Here is a 12,969-nt window from a genome sequence, read left to right on the forward strand (position 1 = left end):
GGAGCCTTAGCACGCTCGTGCAGGGCCGGCCTCGCCGCGGGCCAAGCAGCGACCAGCGCTGTCTCAGGCGCGAAGGAAGCTTTTCCCATCGCCTCGGTGTCTGCTCGTAGCCGGGTTTGACTTCGCACGTCCAGCCGCGGCGCTCCGAGCGCTCCCGGAGCTGCGTGCTGCTGCGCCGCCTCCCCTGCTGGGCCCAGGCCCGCGTGCCAGGTGCTGCCGGGCGGCCCGGAGCTGCTCTCTCCCTTCTCGCCCCGCTCGATGCCTGGGGGCCCAGGACGGCTCCCCCAGGAGGCCGGGACGGGCACCGGCCTTCCCACCGCGACCGGGAGCCGCCGGGGGGTCCGCCCCGCCGGGGGGCGGCTGCCCGAGGCCTCTGCCCGCCGCCGGTCGCCGGCTCTCGGGGGCAGCCGCAGGGTCCCCGCGGCTCTGGGGCGCCAGGGGGCGGGCGCGCACCGTGCGCGGCGCCGCGGAACGGCAGCGCCCCGGAGAGCCGCGGCCGGGCCCCCGGGGGGGAGCTCCCGGCTCGGCGGGGGCTGTGCCGCCCGCTGCGGGCACCCCGGCCGCGCGCGGGGCTTCGCGGCGGCTCCGGGCTGGGGGCCGAGCCCTGTCCCCGTCGCCCGTCCCGGCGGGGCGCGAAGGGGTTAAGGCGCCCGGGGCCGGTCTCGCGGCGAGGGCGCAGCCTCCCCTCCCCGCTTCCCATCTGGATTCGATCAGGGCCGCGAGGGGCCGGAGCATTCCTGAGCGCTGAGGTGGAGGCAGCGCCGGCCGCACTCTCCGACGGCCATGGGGCCCTGGCGCTGCTGCCTGCTGCTGCTGCCGCTCCTCGCCGCGGCCCCGCGCGCCCAGCAGCAGCAGTTCATGGAGTACGTGGAGCGGCGCCTCGCCCTGCTGGAGGTACGGAGCGGGGCTCCGCGCGCCGCTTCCCCCGCGCCTGGCGGGGCCGGGAGCAGGCCCGGGGCGAGGAGGAGCCGCCGGGGGGCCCCCGCGCGGCGCGGTGCGGGGGAGCGGTGCGGGGGGGGGGGGCCGGGAGAGGGACCGCGGGGGGGGGGGCGGGAGGGTCGCGGGCGCGGGACCGCGGCGGGACGGGGCCCAGGACGCGAGCGCCGGGGGGCCGCGGGGGCTCCCGCCGTCGGGCGCGGGCGACGGGACGGCTGCCACGCGTGGGCCGTGCCGCCCCGAGCCCCCGGTGTCCCCTCGGCCGCCCCAGGAGCGGATCTCGCAGTGGCACGACCAGAGCAGCCGCTATTCCACGGAGCTGCGAGACTTCAAGAACCAGGTGCTGGGGATGCTGGAGACTGCCGAGAAGGAGCGGGAGGCGCTGCGGTCGGAGGCGGAGGGCGCGGCAGTGCGCGTGGACCGCCTGGAGCGCGAGGTGGACTACCTGGAGACGCAGAACCCCGCGCCGCCCTGCGTGGAGGTGGACGAAACGCTGATGGAGAAGCAGGTGGCCACGGCTAAGCAGAGGAAGAATGAGAAGTACACCAAGCTGACTGGTGAGAGCCTGCCGCGGCTCCCCTGTGAGGTGGTTCCGGGTGCAGGGTTGCCCCAGGCTCGGTCACGTCGTGGCATTGACTCCCCAGCGGGGTCTTGGGCATCTCCCAAGCTGGGCTGGGCTGGGCTGGGGGTGGCGTCCCTAGCCTGATGCACAGGAACAGAACGGGGCTTATTGGTGCCAGCGGGGATGGCACTGCAGCCTCTGCAGCAAGTTTGCAAGGGAGTTGCCTGGGGAGTGGGGTGGGACACACCAAGGCCTATGTGCATTGAGCACAGGGTGACCCCAGCGCGGGGCGAGAACCTCCCTGCCTGCAGGGCCAGGTGGCTTTCAGGCTTTCACAGCTGCTCGACTCTTGCAGATTGCAGCGACACCATTGCGAGCGTCAGAGCCATGAAGATCCTGAAGCGTTTTGGCAGTACCTCAGGTCTCTGGACCAAGGATGCTGCAGGGAACTCTGAGAAGATCTACGTCTTCGATGGTACTGCCAACGACACAGTGTATGTCTTCCCCCGCATGCGGGAATTCACCCTCTTCTCTGCCACCCGCAAGGCTGCCCGCATCAAGCTGCCCTACCCCTGGGTGGGCACTGGGCATCTTGTCTATGACGGGCACCTCTACTACATCCGCCAGCAGGGCCCCTTCCAGGTGATCAAGTTCAACTTGGCCAACAAGACAGTGGTGGACAGCTCGGTGTTCCCGGCCGAGGAGCAGATTCCCGTCTTTGGGCTCTCCCCCTTCACCTACATTGAGATGGCAGCAGATGAGGAGGGGCTCTGGGCCATCTACGCCACCAAGGAGAATGAGAAGAACATATGCCTGGCCAAGCTGGACCCCACCTCGCTGGATATCGAGCAGATGTGGGACACGCCATGCCCACGGGAGAACGCCGAGGGCGCCTTCGTGGTGTGTGGGGCGCTGCACGTGGCCTACAACACCCGCCTGCCCAGCCGCTCCCGCGTGCAGTGTGTCTTTGATGTCAGTGGGACGCTGGCCCCTGAGGATGCCTCCCTCGTCTACTTCCCCAAGCGCTATGGCTCCCACTCCAGCATGAAGTACAGCCCCCGGGAGAGGCAGATCTATGCTTGGGATGACGGCTACCAGATCATCTACCGCATGGAGATGAAGAAGAAGCTGGAGGTCTAAGGGGCCACGGCAGGGCACCCCCACGCCTCTGGCAACCCTGCCCCAGTGAGCGTGGCTCTGCCCCTCCTGCCCTGTGGTAGCACCTCCAGCCCTGGCATGGGGTGGCACCTCTGCCCCGTATCCCATCACTGTGAAATGGTGAAATGCTGGACCACCGCCCCAGGCCTCCCTCCACCTGCCAGCACGGGGTGTCCCTGCCTATGACCTCTCTGAAGAAACCTGGACTAATTTAACAAGGCTTTCTTCTCTGTGATACATTGAATAAATGCTATGCAGCTCACTGCAGCCACCTGCTTGGGGGGAGCATGGGGTGCTGGGGCCGGGCTCCGGAGCAGTGAGCTCCACACTGCCCCGGTCACCCCGAAGGGCTGTTCCCAAGAGTGGGGTGCCCGTGCAGGGCCGGCCAGAGCAGTGAGTATGGCTGCTGCTTGGGGGGGTTTGGGCAGGGGTCCTGGGGGTCAGGCAGGACATTAGGCTGGGGCTTTGGCACCTCTGAGCCAGGCCAGGGCCTGCCTGTTTTGTATGTACAAAACTGTGAGCAAACAGCAAAATCCCTTAATCTGAGAGAACAACTGGAGATTTTCCTCACGTGTTGGTGAGGCATCCTAGCCAGCAGTCACCAGATGTTGCTGATTTTCCCAGTTTATGTCTAATGAAGCACACTTGTCTTCCCTCTGCAGTCACAGGGTTGTCACAAAACCCATACCTATGGCCCTCAGTCCCCCAGGCCTCTTCCCATCCCCGCTTTGTGGCGATGAAACCTGCATGGCTCCATGGTGGCAGCACCCAAACCCCAGAGGAGACGGGGGCGGGACAGGGCTGGTGCTGGAGCCCCTTGGGCGGCAGCTCTGGCTCTGTCAGGCCTGAAGTCCCCCCATCTCTGATTGGGGGGGCTGGGGGCTGCAGCAGGCACGTGCTGGGCACGGACATGAGCACAGCACCAGGAGGGCCCTGGGCACAAAACGGGGCTTGGCCTTGGCCACCCACAGCTGGCGGCAGCACTGAGCGCCACTGTGCCACGTCCCACCAGTCCCTGCCACATCACCCAGCAGCAACTACCCCACGTGCTTCCACTCGCACCTCACCCCTGGGCAATGCAGGACTTGGCCCAGAGATGCCAGATGTCATCCAGAAACCCAGATGTTCTGTGATTTATTCCTATCACAGTTGCTCCAGATGCCTGAGCACAGAGGCTGAATTACGAGGTGTCTGTGTGTCATTAAGCATGCATTTTTCACATTAGAAATCAGGTCTGGGTACAAACGCTCAGTATATGAAACTGTGAGCTTACCTGGCCAGATGAGGATTCCTCCTGCTGGTGTGGCGCAGGGCTGCCCAGGCACCCCAGGGAGGTGATGGGGAGCATGACTGCAGCGCATCCAGGGGGCTCTGGGGGCTGTGGCCATGGTGCGAAGGGCCACGAGCCCTCCTGAGCCACAGCACCGCCACGCCGTCCCTGTGCTGCTGAAAAGCTGGGCCTGCCTCGAGGGATGCTGTCCTGCAACGTGAAGGTGACTCGATACTTGCTTCAAGTTCTGTATTATAATTATCTTGATTGCACAAGAAAAATGTTTAAACACACTTTGAATGACTGTAATTGGGTGGTGCTGAAAGTTCAACGCAGTGCAAATCAAGCAGAGAAATAATCCAAGTGAGAAGAATGATGTGAACCGTCAAGTTAATTTATAGCCCTTTTCAAGATCAATAACTACAGTAACAGAAATACAATTTTCAGAAATTGCACAGTTGTAAATAATTATGCCAATGATTTCTCTAGCTTGAATTAAAACTGGTGGGGCAGCAATGATTCTACACCAGAAAACATCTAACCTGAAACAGCATTCCTGCAAAATCTGACGGTCACTGCCACAGATGTCGGTGCTCGCCTTGGCATCAGTGGCACGAGGTACAGACAGCAGCTGCACTGGCAGGCTTTTGATTGTCCAGAGTGGCACAAGTCCATCAAACATTTTAATGTCTTTGGAAAATCTGGCAGATTAGGATTCACCTTGCCATTGCAGGAGGGGCATGACGCCCTGCGGCTGGCCTGTGTTGCACAGAGCTCCTCTCCGGAGCCCCAGCAGAGCAGACAGGAAGGCCAGCCTGTCCACAATGACAAACGTGGCTCTTCCATGAGAGCTGAGAACCTGTGATTTACTCACAAAATACTGCTCATGAGACAAGAGGCAAACTGTTTTCTCTCCACTGCCTTGTGGCTATGCCACAGACGCAGCCCCTCCGGCTGCAGCTTTACCCAGGCGTGCGGCCCCCAGGCAGTGACCGTGGTCTTGGTGCGTCCTGAGCACTGCCGGGTGACAGCCACGGCCTGAACCACCTGGGTGCACCTAGCAGCCCAGGATGCCATGACATGGGAAAGCGGGGACGCTTGGGAAGCATTTACTAGCACGGGAAATGGCAGCTTTTGGGGCGGGAGGGCCGCCTGCTGCCACCCTGTAAAGTGCCGACATGACAAACGCTGCCTGCCGTCGCCTACAGTATCACCATGCTTATGTGGAATTTGTTTTGTACAAACACTTTGGGAATGAGGCAAAACAGAAAGATAACTGCAGTGTCTGATCGGCTTATAAAATGCAGTACTTATGTAGCACTCCACATCCTCAAAGTACTTCAAGAAACATCAACAAATTAATCCTCAGAATAACCCTGTAAAGCAGAACAGCATTATCTGCATTTGCTGACAAACCCTGAGACAAAAATCATGTTTGATCTGTAAAAGTGGTTCCACTCTGAGCTGGCTGAAGGGAGCTCGGGCGAAGCGTGGCTGCTCCTGTGCAGCATCCCGTGTGGCCAGTGGGCTGAGCAAGCCCCAAGCCCCCAGCCCGCAGCTGCCCTCACCGGGAAGAAAGACGTAAAGGCTAGAGTTCACCTCCTGCTAGGTTTTATTGATTTCTCTTTTTCTTGCTTAAATATTTATCAACCTCATTAAGAGGAAGCAAAGGTTGTGCCACAGGTAATGGGGCTGCCAGGACACTGAGTGCCCTGATAAACATTAATTACCCCCCACCTGCATCTCTGCCCCTGGGAGTGGGGGAATGGGGGCGGGGGGGGCGATGACACCTGCATTTAAACCCTGGGGCTCAACATCTGCTCCATTGACCTTGCCCCTGTTTCTGCTGCCAGGTGCAGCTCTGCCCCAGCCCTTTCCTGGCACTGCTCACACCCTCTGTGCCTCCACCTCCCGGAGCTTCCTTAAGCCCCCTGCCCCTATTGGGAACAGGGTTTTCCTTAGCTTGTGGGGCTGGTCCTTCGTCACTCTGCGCAGCCCAGACCTCAGAACTGCCCGGGCCACTGCCACCCACCGAATCCCTCTGAGCTACCATGCGTTTAGGAGGATGAACTCCTGAACTCAGAGTTACCGGTGGCAGAGACTCCGCTGTATTCCTGTTCATCCCTTGGGCAGGTTTACCTACAGCCACTGTGGCCAGGCCCTTTCCCCCTATCAGATTTTCTTTAAAGCTTTTATTCTAAGTGTGTCCCTGGCTCAGCTGGCTGATGAAGGTGGCTCCAGCACAAGAGCAGGGACTCGCTCGTGTCCCCCTGCTCTCTGGGCTGCAGCATGCACAATGCCTTGTGGTACACGTCCCTGACCCGCAGCTGCCGCAGCTCCACAGGGGGCAGAGAGCCCCTCTGCAGAGGCAGTGCTTCACAGCAGTGCTATCGCTTTCTGTAATGAGAGATTAGTGGAAAATATGTTAATATGCCTTTTCTGGTGAAGTCACTGCTTTCCTTGTGAGTCTACAGCTTCTCATGCTTTAATTGCCAAATATTTTATCTCTTTAAAGAAGAATCTGTGTAAGTAATAATTCCTTTCATCTCTGTTCCTCTTGAAAAATACTTCCCTTCGGAAGGCAATCTGATAAAGTAAATTGAGAAGTTATGTTAACACTAGGAAAGAGAAAGCAAGATCTCCCACAGCTATTTTTTTCCTCTTTGTCTAATTTTCAAGGATGCTGGCTTTTTTTCTTGCTCTTTTCCAGCTCATGAGAACCGTTGATAAAGTGAAATGATTTTTCATGTAGTATTAGAACCTAGGAAACTAAATTAAAAGTAGGCAACTTAAACAAGTGTATTGTAAAGATACTATTTTATTGAAACAAGAAGGGGAGAATAACTTCTCCATTCAATGCTTTCTTAATGCCTGGTTGGCAAGTATAATCACAGGCTTTTAACTTCAAATAGGTATTTCTGCCCACATAACATCTGGTTGAGGTCTAACTTGTCACACATGAATTGGGAAGCAATAACGCTCTCTGTCCAGGACTTCACAGAAGTGGGAGGATGTAGGAGCTTGGGAGGATCTTAGTGTCAGGAAGGAAAGAAGACGGCAGCAGCTTGCTTAAGGTCCTTTGTGCTTTGCAATGGAAGTATAGAATAAGCAAAACCAAATTCACCAGGATAGTTTGCTGAGAGCCTCGTGGCAGAGAGGCAGAGCCCTGGCCTATGGCTTCATGCTGGTGTGGGCTGGGCTGGAGCTGGAGCTGAACCTGCTGGTGCCCAGGCAGGAGTTGGTGACGGGGCTGGCTGGCTGAGGCAGTCTCCTTCTTCTCAAAGTAGGATCTTCCAAATAACAGCAGGGTTAAAGCAGGGTTAAAGCGCGTGCTTAATCACAGCTCTGCACTACTTCTGTTTTTTGCATTGTCAGTGCTCTCAGGGATCTACAAGGGAGTCTTGCAGATTTGGGGACAGAAGGGCCCCTGGGCTGTGGGTGTTAAAGGTGTGTGTGGGGGGGGACTGCAGGGGCAGGAGTCACAAGGTGCTGCGGAGTGCTTTCCTGGGATGCTGACCCCTGCCCACTGTCCTGCTGAGCCCTGTGCTGCCCCATCCAGCCTGGGGCACATCAGTCTGGTGGGGAATGTGGCTGGGGCCCTTCATCTGCAGCCACTTCTGCCTGGCAGAGATGATGATGATGAGAGATCCAGGGATCAGCATGCTGGGCTGCAGCTCTGTTCAGCTTGCCTCTACCTCCCCCAGCCCTGCGTTTCCTCCTCAAGCAGTGGATGCGGCTCCTGCCGTGCCCTCTGCAGCACCCAGCTGCCTCCCACCACCAGCCCCGGCCCCACCACGGTGCTCTTGTTCCCTCTGCACTCTCCTCTTCACATGTGCTTTGCTGGCAGAGGCAAAGGGAGAGACAGAAACCGGGATTTCATTAAAGAAGTGGATTCTGCAAAAATATGGGGCTCACTGCGGAGCTGACAGGTCTGCTGGAGGGAAGCAATCGTGCTCTGCTCATCCTTCCTAGTGCTGGGGCATCTGTACCATCCTTTCCTCTTGACAAGAAGATTAAAAACAAAATCTTTGGATTCAGAGCTCACAGTCCTGTCAGAGAAGCTGTGGTTTGCAACATTATTTGCAAATAATTTCATTATTTTCTGGACAGTTTCCATTATGAACAGAATTTGCAGTTACCTCAGTACTTTGATCAGGCTGGATTATGCTGCATGCATTGCTCCCAATTCGCAGTAAAAGGTTTGTCTCCAGTCAACAAGGATATTGCTGACATGAGGAGGACCCACGCAGGCAGCTCGCACCATCCTCAGGATTTCATGCATCCTGCAGTCTACATGATTTCAGTGGGATCTTCTCTGGGGTGTTATTATTACTAATTCTATTATTATGAAAGATGTTTCCTGAGGACACAAAAATACTAGCTCAGCTATTCATCTAAGCAGTTCTTTAATTCCTCTGCTCTCTGAAAATCAGCTCCCAGAGCCTGTCTGGAATAGATCCAAATTTTCTGCTCAGTACATCCTCCCAAGGCAAAAGTGCTGAGGGATGCAGTGGTCCTTCCTGTGGCAAAGGAGAGCTTGAGTTTCCCTCCCCTGTGCTTTGCCCTGGAACCGGCTGCAGCCTGGGGATCGTGGACCAGTTCCAAAGACCCCCAGAAGGGTTTTCCTCATCTGTTTGCTTCTGGCCCCTCTCCTGCAGCTGAGGTTGTGTAAATGGCAACTCCAGGCCCGAGGCACGGGCAGGGGCAGGTGCCCTGCTCGGTGCAGTGAGCACCCGTGGCTGTGCTCAGGGACGTGGGACCCGGGGGGGCCGGAGCGGCTGCCCCCGCGTTGCACAGCACCCCGGTGCTGCGGCCGAGGTGGTGCCTTTCTGCTGCAGGCATCTGGCAGCCTGGAAGGACGTATAACCATGGTAACCAATTATTACGGAAAATTGATGTCGTGGCTACACAGGTAGGGTCAAAACAAACAATTTTTTTTTCTGTTTCTAATAAAATACAGAAGTGTGTTATTGACTCACTAGTATCACAGTTAAATGAGTTTCTCCAAAATTGCCTACTAGCCCTTGCAAGTGAAGCAAGATAAGCACTTTCCATGGAATTGCTCCAGTAAGAAAAAATGTGAGGTCTGACTGAATCCACGAGGCAAAGCCGCCAGGGCAGGCATCCGTGGCGGGGACCGGAGGCCAGGAGCCTGCGCAGCTCGGTGCAGCGGGGCTGCCTCCTTGTCCCAGCTGCTCTGAGGGGCCCTGGCTCATCACCCCCGCCTCACCAAAGCAACGTGCTTCCTTCCTTGTCCCTTGCCAAGCAGCAGCGCTTGGCACCTCTCACTCCAAGCTGCATGCTTGCAATGGGTTTGGAGATGTTTTAATGCTGTTTTAGAGCCATGGAGCATCTCAGATGACCGAGCCTCTGGCTGGGGCAGGAGGAGCAGGTCCGTGACAGGGCTCTACGTGGCGGGGGAAGCCGGGGCAGAGTGCTGCTCCTGGGGCATGGAGGTGGTGGCAGGAGCCTGCCAGGCACCCAGGGAGCCGGGGTAGCGGCTGTGGGGCTGGTGGGCGAGCTCCCAGTGGGAAAGCAAGATTTTTTATATGTTATGAGACCATGCAACGGAGAGGAAAAAGAGAACAAAGAAATGCATATTAATGTATCAATTAATTTGCAGTAGAAATGCAGTCCCTGACCTCCACGTAGCTACTTCCTGCTGAGTAGCTGCAGCCCTTCAGTCACTTTACCTCTCCTGTTTAACCTCAAAGTGCTCCAAGCTTTGCAACCTCGAGAACTCCAACAGATGAGCAGGCAGCCCACAGACCAGAGTTATGGTTTGTAATCAGCTCCTGGAGGAGATTGCTCCTCACAGCTTTGTTCTAAATTCTCAGTGCTTCCTTGACTGCATTTTTTTTTTCTATAAAAGCAAGGTTTTAAATGAAAAGCAGTTTTCCCCAGTGGAGCCATCTCCGATGTCAGAGTAATCTGCCATCTTCTTTCCATTCCTTATCCAAGCTTGCCTGAGAAATTGAAATGTTCAGGTTGCTGCAGAATACAGCAAGAAAGAAACATAAGGGACATCAGTACCAATAAACCCCAAGAAATTTGGTACAGCTGGGGTGCAGCATCCTCATGCTGTGTGTCAACTGTGCAATATCCCTTTGCGATGCTCAGCTGTATTCAGGCAAACCAGGCAATTACGTGCCATTGATTTGTATTCCTGGATCTTCCATTTCTCCCTTCATTCCAAAAGCTGCTTTCACAGGCTTAGAGAAACATGCAGTTTCAGGAAAGAACTATTTTTACCACATCGTCCACTCTGTTCCTGCTTCTGGGAACTCTTGTTTTGAGCCAAAGAAACCACATCTGCTGGGGTCCTTGGAATTGACCTGGACCCCAAGGCAAGCCTTCCTGGGGTGGGGCCCCTGCCACCCCAGCCCCCGGCGCTTGCCATGGGGCAGAAACACAGCTGCTGCCCTTGGCTGGGCATCCTGCACCCAGCTTTTCTGAATGGAGCCACTGGTCCTGGCACCTTCCCAGGGCAGAGGGGATATTGCTCGGGGTATGAAGGAGGGCATTTTGGATTTCAGTCCTCAGAGATTTAAAACATCCTCTAGCTAAACAAATTCTCATTAAATTCAATCTCCAGTCAGCCATGGTTCGCCCCGAAGGGTGTTTGTTGCTGAGGTATTTGACGATCCTGCATCTGGCAGCACCAATGCCTGTTGCTGCAGGGACTGTCTTTGCTCTGGAAAACATCTTATTTTTTGCCGGTCATTCAGACACACCAGACAAATTCCACATTTCAGAAAGAAGATTGATTTTTAAGTTCTGTGGATTTATGATAGAAAATAATGAAGACCTTTGACATTTTTGATATGTTTGATTGTCCATGAGAAAGAAGCCTGTGCTGGCAGGCTGTTGCCGCCTTGGTGGGTGACGGCAGCAGGGCCAGCCTGGCTCCTTTGCAGCACCCAGCACCATCACCCTCTGCAGCTAGCCAGGGGCAGCTCATACCACACTGGGAGAATTTTAAACCATTCTTTTTAGAGTGAGGAATCCAAAAAAATGCCTGAAATCACCACTCCAATCAAGCACAAGTGGCAGTGGGGACAGCCCTGGGTTAAGGTGTTCTGTAATTTGCTGCGGAGGCTGCGAGTGCTGCAGGGCAGGAGATGCTGCTGGGGCAGTTTTTGAGTACCCAGTGCAGCAAAATAACATCAGATGCTGCCTCGGTGCTACAGGTCTAGGAGCATGCACAGCCCAGCCCTGACTGGTGGCATTGCCTTTGAGGATTGATCTTCCAAGACCCTCTGCTGGGCCAGCACCAGCCCATCCTATTTACTTGGAATACAAACAACTGCAGCGTCTGCTTGCACAACACCATTTGGGGGCTTGGTGATGTTTTTTTTCTCCATGGCAAGGGAGAACACCGCCTGCTCTCTGGGACCGGATGGGGCATGGCATGAATTCACAAACCCCTTTCATAGTTGCAGCTGTAGAAACATGATATTTGTGCTGGTTCAACCCCCCCCCCCCCCCCCCCCCCCCCCCATGGCTTTGCAAAGTGTGACGAGCCTTTGGGCAGCTGGACATTGTGCTGGGAAGCAGATGGGGCTGCAAACAAAAGCCTGATGCATCTGTGTCCTCAGCCCCTGAGCACGGCCTGCTTCCCTAGGGCTCCGCGGGGGCTCCGGCCCGGCACCCCCGGTCACAGCACATGATCCCCCACACTCTGGCAGAGATCCCGCTAAGGCTGGGGGCAGGCAGAGCAATGCCAGCAGCCTTGCGGGACATGCACAGCGTGCAGCAATTAGAGGTTCATTAGATAAAGCTGAAGCTACACAACGGGCAGTAAGCTCCTCCTGGTAACTGCTATGGCCTGGCAGAGTGCACATCTCCGGCAGGCAGGGGCCATACCCAACAGCCAGACTGCGTTGCCACGCGTGGTGCAGACGTGCTCAAAGGGGAGAAGCACCAGGGCCTGTGGCAGCACCAAGCAGCCCCGGGTGGTGCTGCTGGGGCTGGGGAGGGGGCACGTCACTTTGTGCTCAGGGCCGAGGGGCTGGAGCGGTGGGCAGGGCAGCCCTGCTGAGGGTCCCAGAGCATCACGAGCAGAGCAACGAGCAGCATCCTGCTTCATTTACGTGAGCTATCCAAGAGCAGCGCTGGCAAGCTGACTTGATTTAAAAAAAAAAAAAAAAAAAAAAAAGTAATTACTGCGCTTCCACTTTATTCCTTCTGGCAGGAAAAAAAAAAATTCTAATGCGGTTTGAAATGGAGAGGGATGTGCAGCTGCGACCAGAAGGTTAGGAGCGGGTCTCTTACTTTGGAAGAAATTAACAATACAGAAGGAATTTGCCTATGTGCCTTTGATGACTGGGCTACATTTCCCAGTCATCGGTTCACTATGGGATGCTCTGCTCTTCTGACTGCCCCTGCCCCCAGCACAGGCGATGTCCTCTCTACCACGCACCCCCATTCCCCATGGACACCTCCATGGGGTGCAGCGCTGGAACCCCAGCCCTGCCTCGTGTCACAGCAGCGCCCGGGTGATCCACGAAGGGCTGCGGGGACCCTGGGCAGGGAGGAGCCAGGAGGACGGCACCCCAGACTCAGTGGGCTCTTTGTCTGCCTAATCACATTTTTGCATTTTATTTCTGGTGCTGTAGCTACTCTTGTCTCCACTTGGCTTTGGTGCCGACTGTTTCCGTGGCAACAGAATATGCTCTAGGATTTGTGTTGAGCCATTCAAAGGTATTTTATTAGCTTTAATGAACTGTCTTTTTAATAGAAACCTACACTGGGTTTTTGAAATATATGTGCTGTAAATTCCTTATTTTTAATTAGAAATGTCATAGGAACATAATATATGTAACTATATTTGCATGACTGATGCACTGTTTTAAAAATGTTTATATATAAAACAGTAAAATGTAATTACAAATTATCATTGTGTTAAGTCCAGGAAAACAAAAGAAAACATTTCTTGAACATTTAAGTGACTTTGCCACTGAAGGCTGACTGCAGCAGAGGTGTCATTAGCCAAGCAGTGTTACCAGGAATGCCTCCAACACTTGGACAAAATCCATTTTTT

At 55.7% G+C, this 12,969-nt stretch overlaps 1 protein-coding gene across 1 annotated transcript; it reads left to right on the top strand.

Moving 5' to 3' along the window:
- The first annotated feature begins 518 nt into the window (after positions 1–518).
- On the top strand, positions 519–2,918 carry OLFML3 (olfactomedin like 3). The gene is made up of 3 exons (XM_066983228.1): positions 519–894; positions 1,208–1,493; positions 1,854–2,918. Exons 1-3 carry the CDS (start codon positions 784–786, stop codon positions 2,636–2,638), a joined length of 1,182 nt encoding a protein of 393 aa, XP_066839329.1. The 5' UTR covers positions 519–783; the 3' UTR covers positions 2,639–2,918.
- The last annotated feature ends 10,051 nt before the right edge of the window (positions 2,919–12,969 follow it).

This window comes from Anser cygnoides, chromosome 25 (assembly GCF_040182565.1).
Source record: "Anser cygnoides isolate HZ-2024a breed goose chromosome 25, Taihu_goose_T2T_genome, whole genome shotgun sequence".
Taxonomy (NCBI): domain Eukaryota; kingdom Metazoa; phylum Chordata; class Aves; order Anseriformes; family Anatidae; genus Anser; species Anser cygnoides.